General features: G+C 29.7%; 1 protein-coding gene across 1 annotated transcript; it reads left to right on the top strand.

Moving 5' to 3' along the window:
• The first annotated feature begins 237 nt into the window (after positions 1–237).
• LOC115891189 (adenosine 3'-phospho 5'-phosphosulfate transporter 2) lies at positions 238–7,854 on the top strand. The gene is made up of 5 exons (XM_030911593.1): positions 238–655; positions 715–941; positions 1,831–2,057; positions 2,113–2,294; positions 7,504–7,854. The coding sequence occupies exons 1-5, from the start codon at positions 378–380 to the stop codon at positions 7,676–7,678; spliced, it is 1,089 nt and encodes a 362-aa protein (XP_030767453.1). The 5' UTR covers positions 238–377; the 3' UTR covers positions 7,679–7,854.
• Positions 7,855–9,622: the final 1,768 nt, after the last annotated feature.

Here is a 9,622-nt window from a genome sequence, read left to right as displayed (position 1 = left end):
GATGGCGCTCAATAAATTTATTTCTTCATTTAAATACGTTTTTAATCAATATGGTTGGCTTACAAATAATTATTTTGGTGAGAGTAATGTTACATTAATGCTGGCTATCATTTTACTAAATCTTTGTTATTTTTTAATAAACATTTATTGGGAAAATCATATCACAACCGATTTTCAATCGAAATTGCTTAAAGGAAATTATGTTGGCTGCCATGTGTGTTGACAACACACAGCTGATTGTCAATTTTGTTCATAACAATATTCAAAATGGTTACGTGTCGGAAAAAATGAGTATAATTATTACTTGTGTGTGTTATCTATGATGAGTACCTATTTTAAAATGCTTTAATACAATAATTACATCCCATACCAACGATATGGCTGTCAAACAAGAACCCGTTTTAAATCCACAACCAGAAAAACAAAAAAGCAGCATCTTGTGTCTTGATATAAGTAATTTCAGTCAAACGGTCCAGTTTATGTTATGCTGTGCAGCGGTGTTCGTGTTTTACTTGCTTTATGGATACATGCAAGAGCTTATTTTTACCATTAAGGATTTTAAGCCATTTGGTTGGTATCTGACTTTGGTGCAATTTGGATATTATACAATATTTGGAATTGTGGAAACAAAGATTCGGGGCATTCATAAGAGATGGTAATGAAAATGATTTACTATTCATTATTTAAATAATTGTAATTATATCTTTTTTTTAGTATACCTATGAAGGTTTATTTTGTATTAGCACTATTAACTTTGGGCACTATGGGCTTCTCAAATTCATCTCTAGAGTACCTCAATTATCCTACGCAAGTGATATTTAAAAGTTGCAAGCTGATACCTGTACTAGCTGGAGGCATTATTATACAAGGAAAACGGTATGGACCACTGGATTTTCTTTCAGCTCTACTAATGTGTGTTGGGTTAACATTATTCACATTGGGTGTGTATTTGTTATAACTAATAATTGTAGTTTTTTTTGTCATTTGTGTATTATTTGATATCTAACAAATTTTCATAATCTAATTTTTATAAAATAAGAATAGTATATACACCCTGATGCAAAAAAATGGAATTTTTTTATTTTTACACCTATTTTTATGATTTTTTTAGCAAACCTTATATAAATATATTTACTTTAAATTATAAACTCAATTTTGTTATATATTTAAGTATTTGGCTTATTATACAGGGTTAATTAAATAGTTGCCTTCTACCTTAACTTTAAAACACCCTGTGCAATAATTTCATGAGCAAAATTTCCCAAAACATTATTTTTCAGTCAGAACCATGTCTCCTGAGCTCTTTGTTTTTTTTGTTCATGTCAACACATTTGGTTAATTTTTAAGAGCGAAATGAATTTTCCACAATTTGCAATTTTTTCAGTTATCCTTACTTTTTGATGTTATTTTTTAATATAGAGAGGGGTCTCTCTTAAGTGACTATTGCCATAATGTCATATTATAAACCAAACCAAACTAACCAAAGCGTGTGTTGACATGAATCAAAAAATAAAATGCTCAGGAGTCACAATTCTAACCTGAATATTTGCTCACATCATTATTGCACAGGGTGTTTTAAAGTTAGGGTAAAAAACAACCCCTTAATTAACCCCGTATAATAAGCCAAATACGAGGCCAAATACTAATGTTTATAAAAAAACTGAGTTTAAGAATTAACGTTGATATATTTATACACAGTTTTGTAAAAAAATCATGAAAATAGGGCTAAAAATAAAAAACATAACACTTTAAATTTGAGAAAGAATTTCTCCATTGCTCCTTTTGCATCTGAGTGTATTTTGATTAATTTTAATTTTTCTGTCTTAATAGCTGATTCACAGGTCCAACCCAATTTTAATACAAAAGGTATAACTGTGATCTCGCTTGCTCTGCTTTGTGATGCCGTTATTGGAAATGTACAAGAAAAAAATATGAAAGGATATGGAGCCCCAAATGCTGAAGTAGTGCTCTATTCTTATGGACTTGGATTTGTATATATTTTTGTTGTTATGTTAGCTACTGGAGACTTCTTTCGTGGACTAAGTTTTTTTGCTGAAGTAAGTTTTATCTTGACCGCTTGCAATTTTGTTTAATTAAATCTTTACCTTTTAGAGTCCATATATCACCTATGGTTATGCATTTATTTTTTCTGTAACAGGTTACCTGGGTATTCAAGTGGTTCTAACTCTAGTCAGAACTACAGGGGCTTTTGCTGCTGTTACTGTTACGACAATGAGAAAGGCTGTGACCATAATAATATCTTTTATCTTTTTCAGTAAGCCTTTCACAATGCAGTAAGTATTTCATATTTTTAAAATAGAGGGTGTCCCAATATTCCAGTGGACATAGAACTGTGTTATGTATTTTTTGAATCAAAATGAGTATATTGGACACAATTTACTTCTATAAAAGAGACCTTTGTTTGTTGATTAGAGTTAGGGTTTCCGAAACCGGAGCCGTATGATAGTATCATGTCAAATATAAATAAAAATCAATAAAAAAATAACATATACAGGATCCGGCAATAGTGCGTCGGGCATCTGTAGCTCATAGAATAAAAAACTTGAGGATTTTGTTTAAGTGCAAACCTAAAGTATGTACCAGGATGTATTTCAGGAAAATATTTTAACTTCTATAGGGTGGCTCAAAAAAGTGTGAGTAGACCTGGATGATTTTTTTTAAATGGAACACTCTGTATATTATTGCATTTTTGGCTTTCTTTCCGATCACTTTACATAACCCTAAGATATGAATAAATACATTTCGATAGTTTCAGAGATATTAAAAAATAAATCAAAAATATATATTTTTCAGCCCTTCTTAAAAAAATTATTAAAAATACAAGAACTGTTCTGAAATCAAAACTATATTAGATATTTACTTTAGATGGTCTGTACTTACTTTGCTATAAATATGAATATCGTAAATTATACAGGATGTTCAAAATTCTACGCCAAACTTTCTAAAATATAAAATAATTTTTCTTCGTTTTTTTAAATGGAACTGTTATGGAAAATGGAAATATTATTTTTTCAATAGACGGAGAATTAAAAAATGAACATTTTTTGTATTTACAATATTTTAAAATTTTTAACGGTTTCGCAGATATTTGCGGTTTTATATTTCATGTGGCATTTTCCACAGTAAATTTTTATCAAAGCCACCCAATGATTTTTCTCTCGTATTTTACCATTGAAAGCGCCATATGAAATAATATTGCGTATATCTGCGAAACCGTTAAGAATTTTGAAATACTCATATACAAAAAATGTTCATTTTTACACTCTCCATCTAATAAAAAAATAATATACAGGGTGTTCCATTTAAAAAAAAACAATGAAAACATATTTTATATTTTAGAAAGTTTGACGTAGAATATTGAACATCCTGTAGGATTTACGATTACCATATTTATAGCAAAGTAAGAATAGACCATCTAAAGTAAATACCTAATATAAGTTTTGATTTCAGAACAGTTCTTGTATTTTTAATAATTTTTTTAAGAAGGGCTGAAAAATATATATTTTTGATTTATTTTTTAATATCTCTGAAACTATCGAAATATATATATTTATATCTTAGGTGTATGTAAAGTGATCGGAAAGGAATCCAAAAATGCAATAATATACAGGGTGTTCCGTTTAAAAAAAATCATCCAGGTCCACTCACTAGAAGTTAAAATATTTTCCTGAAATACATCCTGGTACATACTTTAGGTTTGCACTAAAACAAAATTCTCAAGTATTTTATTCTATGAGCTACAGATGCCCGACGCACTATTGCCGGACCCTGTATAAATTTCAATAATTGAAGGCTTCCCTCGAATAAGGGACTATGTTACAAAAGTAAGTTTTAAGTAAATGAAGAAAAACGATTTTCTATGGTTTGCGTATTGATAATCATATTCAAGTGGTACTAACATCAATTTTATTAATCCCCAGATATAAAAAGTTGCACAACAAAAATAATAATAAACCCGTATTAGAGATATATGTAATAAACTCTTGAGTCCCAGGAATAAGGGTTTATGTGAAATGTAACATAAACCCTTATTGCAGGGAACCATAGACTTAAAATAAAATATAGACTACACTATTTACATCTCAACGCGGTCAAACAATCTTTTTTGTACACATGTTTACTTCTGGGTACAGTCGACCGAGCCTTCCTCATCCAGCCTATGTTGTCACGTCTTTAATATTATCAATATTTTTTTTCTTGTTATACACATATATTGAGATATTAATACTACATTTTAATAAAGTAGGTTTTAATATTCCATAGATGTATTAAATAGTCCTTATACTACTAAATTATAAGTCGGATACTGTTTAAAAAGGATAAGTTCTTTACAATATGACAACACCGATTAGAGGCGAGGAAGCCTATTCATTCATTTATTACCTTGTAGTACGCGTCGCACGTGTGCGGTAAAGCTTTGTTGCCGCTTTGTCCCCGGTTGTATTAACGCATTTTCTTAGCTTGTAGTCCTTAAGTGTTTATTTTATTGACTTTTTCTGTTCAAGAACTATAAAATATGGTTCGCCAGTGCCAAATTTGCAAGAAATTTGACTTAAATAATCCATTTAAGTCTTGAAACGACTTTCGACCGGTAGGCAACTCTCAATTTACCCATTAGGAGTCAGTGGCGTTGTTGTAGAAAGGCGCTTATTTAGATAATATTTTAGTAAAATGTAAAATCTGAATTTTTCTCTTACATTACATTATTTACTTACTTTTACATTCTAACAAAATCATAATTATAACCCTGTTAATAATTAATAATGTTTTTATTAAAAATATATTCCGGTTTATTCTAAAATTATCTTCAGAATCTAAAATAACATACAAGAATTTTAAAATGATATTACATTATGAAACAATTTTTTTAATATACCGGGTCGTCTCAAAAGTGGCTAACCCCTATATAACTTTTATTTTTTCAGATAAAAACAGATTTGTATGTTAGTAGGTATATGACATAAATTAGGATTTATTGACGTATTCAATTGTTTTTGGTCTCTTCCTGTTTCACCGAAATGATTACATCTTTTGATTTTTAAAGGCACTCTCACTCTGAATAGAATGACATATCATGTCAACTTTTGACATTGTCGCTTAAAAACAAATCGTATTTTAAATTTCAATCCAGGGTGCCATGGTGTTGTTAAAAACACTAAGTTTTAATCAAGGAGCCTTGGAAAAATAGTTTTGATCGTCTAATAGGTTTCGTGCCTTGTCTAGGCCGGTTAAAAGATGTACAAATCGTATTTTTAATCATACATATGTCAATTTTTTCAAATGGAAAAAGGGTGACTAATATACTTGGAAAAAACATTTTTTATGAATATATTGATACCACACACTTGGTATTTCGAGTCAAATTGTTATGAACCGCGTGTTACAATTACAATTAAACCATATGCGAAAATGTCAAAAGTTAACATATGATATGTCATTCTATTCAGAGTGTCATTTTCTATCGAATAAAGTAGAAAATTAAAAGTTATAGTCATTTCCAGTGAAACAGGAAGTGACCAAAAACAATTGGATGCGTCAATCAATCCTAATTTATGTCATATACTAACATACTAAATCTTGTTTTTTTATTTAAAAATATAAAAAAATTATGGGGATGAGCCACTTTTGGGACGCACCCGGTATAATAAAGACAGTACCGAGTTAAATAAATATAGTTTTCATTTTATCCACTTCCTATCACCTTCCTTGCTTTAATGCAACAGATTTATGTTTTCTCTAATTTACATAATAAGACATCACTTAACCAGAAAAAAAATTACAACAATCATATATTTTTTTTCTCTCCCTGTCGCCGATTCTATTATATCTGTGGAATAGATGCTGCTTTGATTAATATTAGGGGTTGTAAATGTTTGACTAAAATTAATAATTTATTATTAATTTCAAAAATTACGTAATTTCGATTATAAAATTTCTTCTATAACGTGTATTTTATTATTTTTATCCTTTTTGGACTCTAAGACGTTTTTTCTAAACTTTTATTTAAAAAAACCTGTCCTAAATCTTAATAAAATATAAAAAAGTTTAAATACGATATATTTTTAATTTAATTATATCTTCATTAAAATCAAAAAATTACCCGGCTATGATACGGAGAGTTCAGGTGTACTTGAGAAACGAAAGACAGTGTTGTGTTTCTCGTCAGAGTCGTCAGGGAACGACCGTTACGACAGAGACAACCTATCTATCGCTCGTGTCGCACTCGTTATAACCTAAAACAATAACACAACAATAACAAGATATTGTCTGACCGCATGTTCCAGCTATTTATGAATGAGATGCTCAGTCTATATTTTATTTTAAGTCTATGCAGGGAACCAATTTAGATTGCATTTTTTTTGTGTACAAGTTGTACATTTCTTAACCGTTTGTTTTTAATACACCTCCATTCAGTTACATTTATTTTTCGTTTTCGACCTTTATTTAATGTTTTGCAAAGCGACGGCGTGACTTGAACATTCGACATATTTACGATATTGAATAAAATGCGACAACATATATCTTTATTCCGAGCAACGGCCTAGCTACACCGGTTCCCATTAGAACACCGAAGTTAAGCGACGTAAGGCGATACTGGTGGATGGACGGGTGACCGGTTCGAAACTCTGTATCGTGCTGCTGTTCAAGGGAAAGTTTACGACCTCTACCTCATTTCGGCCTTCGAATGTCCTTGCCCTATTACATTTTCCTAACGCCGGCTAAACTATCGACGTGTTGACAGGCAGGTTATCGAACCCATGTTGGCTCGAGCATGTCGTTTTTTCGAAGATGGGTCCCATATAAACGCGGCCAGAAGTATTTTCAATACTAAAAGTCCAGATTAGCGCTGGCAGCAAAAAGGAGACGTTAGCTGAAATTTTTACTTTATCCATATTCGATGCTCGAAAAGATGGTGCCGCATAGATGACGGCATATTATGGGGTATTTATTACTGTAAAAGGATGAACTTGTCTACAGAGACCCTTTTTGTGCAAAAATCCCAGAATCTGAAAAATGCAACATAAACCATTATTCGAGGGAATGCTTCAATTGTTAAAAACATTATAGGAACTTCAAAAGAAGTTCAGAAGTAAGAACAATAAGAGATAACATCACTATTTATTTAGAAGAGTTTGGTTTGGTTTGGTATCGTAAGAAAGTATCAATGAATACTATGAATAGTGATGTAAAATTACCGGTAATTTATAAATCGGTAATATTTACCCGTAATATTACGGTAACATTGGTAATTTATAAAAAAACAGCTTTGTAAATAATATTTTTTTTGTATTTTATAACCGTAAATTCATTTCACTGAATTTCAATTTCATTACAAAAAAAAGATAAGAGCGTTTAATTGCTTTTATGCAAAAATCCAAATTTTAAAAAAATCTATTACTGGTTCTCCATAAACGTCTAACGTACCATGGCCGTGAATCACCCTGTATACATAAATAGTATAGTTTTTTTCTTATTTTTAAGGTATTTCTGGTCTGGATGCGTTGTAGTATTTGGCATTTATATCAATTTGTATAGTAAAAAGCACCCGTTATCAATGAGTGATTTTGAAGATTGCTGTGATAGATTACTAAGAAGAATAAGGACCAAACTAATAGCAAAACAATACAGTAGTGGACAATACTTGACCAGCGTTTAAACTGGCCAATAGGAAATAGCTTTTGTACATTTTATATTACAATTTTTGAATGAAACGCAACTGTTTATCTATAGATAATTTATTTATAAAATTAAATTATACCTATAACAATATTATAGTATAGTACAAAATATGGAATAATTTTAAGAATCAACCATAAAGTAAATAAAGAAAATGGTGTTATGTTTATTATTTACATTTTAAAATTATTCATTTCAGAGTATTGTAAAAGTATTATAGAGATTAGAAAATGCATCTCCAAATAGTTTTAGAATTAATATCACAATAATTTTAAGTATGTAAAGTATTTATAATTTTTATCAAAATAATAATAATGAATACAGGGTGGCGCCTCCCATACGCCGCGGAGGCTCCAAGGAGAACGACAGTTTGTATTGAAATAAAATTTTGTGGCCATATGTAGGTTAATTCAGAGCACTTTTTAAAAATATAGAGAGTTCTACAGGGTGTCACCAAAAAAAGTTACATTTCAAAGTTGTGTTTTTTCTAATGTAACACCCTATATATTAATTGATTTTTGGATTCAGGGAAAAAAATAAAGGTGAGTTTTATAGGAGAAGTATATGACTAAAAGGTAAGGTTTTTGACATATTTAACATTTTCTAGAAATAAAGAACAATTTTTAAATTACGATAAAAGCTACCTAAATTGGAATTTACCCGGTGTAGCCTAATATGTAGTTGAATTAACTATTGTACTTTAGATCAAATTAAAACTTGATCCAAAATGTTATACAGGGTGAGACAAAATTAATATTGAACATTGGTCGCCTTTAAAACCCTGTTACTTTTTTATTTTTAATTGAACACCCAGTATATTATTCCGATATTCAATGGAGAATTCATGTCTCTTCAAAATACTATTAAGGTTGCCTACCCCTCAAACAAAGATTTTCTTAGATATTTTCATTTACATGATTTGATCTAAGTAGATCTTTATTATTTGATAAAATCTAGGTGGCTGGTGATATGTTTGACGTTACTTCAACATAGTTGTCTAATTAGTCCAGCTTTAACAACTAGTTATCATTTTGTGTCAGTTAAAACAAAAAAAAATCTCAGAAATTTGCAAACTTATCTTACATCAGAAAAAATTGATATGATTCTATGTTATAATGCAGTATGCATTCACCAATTAATAGAATACTTAAATGCTCCTGATTTTATCTAGTCTGTGTTTTTTTTATGGAGATATGTTAAAGACAGTGTTTACAAAACTCTATTGTCGACAACATGAGAGGAATTTATTATAGCTGCTTTTAGAGGTAGAACAACACATATGCCTTTTAAAATGAAAATATTCTTTTGAAAAGACAATCATTTTATGTAGTTAACAGGAAAGGAAGCATTTTGAGCATTTGATTTCATCTAGCTAATTTTTGTCGCATATATAATTATATGTTTATATCTAGTTTTAATTCCGTAATAATTAAAATATGTTTTAAACGTGTGTCTTTTTATTACCGTTGAGTATTTTACTCTACAATCTTTAATTGTTGTTAAATTAACAAAAGGTATATCACACAGCCACCCTAGATTTTTTCAAATAATAAAGATCTACTGACGCAAAATCATAAAAATTAAAATATCTAGGAAAGTTTTTGTCTGAGGGGTAGGCAACCTTAATAATATTTTGAAGATATATAAATTCCCCACTGAATACCGGAAAAATATGCTGGGTGTTCCATTTAAAATAAAGGAGTAACTTGCTTTTAAAAGTGACTAATGTTCCATATTAATTTTGTCTCACCCTGTATAACTTTTCGGGTCAAATTTCAATTTGGTTTAACATATAATAGTTACTGTAATTAAATATCAGGCTATACAAGGTCAACTAAAATTTAGGTAGTTGTTATAGAAATTTAAAATTTACTCTTCATTTTCACAAAATGTAAAAGATGTCAAAATCCTTAGATTTTAAGTA

The sequence above is a fragment of the Sitophilus oryzae genome, unplaced genomic scaffold, assembly GCF_002938485.1.
Source record: "Sitophilus oryzae breed Bouriz unplaced genomic scaffold, Soryzae_2.0 scaffold_979_pilon_pilon, whole genome shotgun sequence".
Lineage (NCBI taxonomy): Eukaryota > Metazoa > Arthropoda > Insecta > Coleoptera > Curculionidae > Sitophilus > Sitophilus oryzae.
The sequence above is the reverse complement of the archived record's forward strand: the minus strand, read 5'-3'. Positions and strand labels throughout refer to the sequence as shown.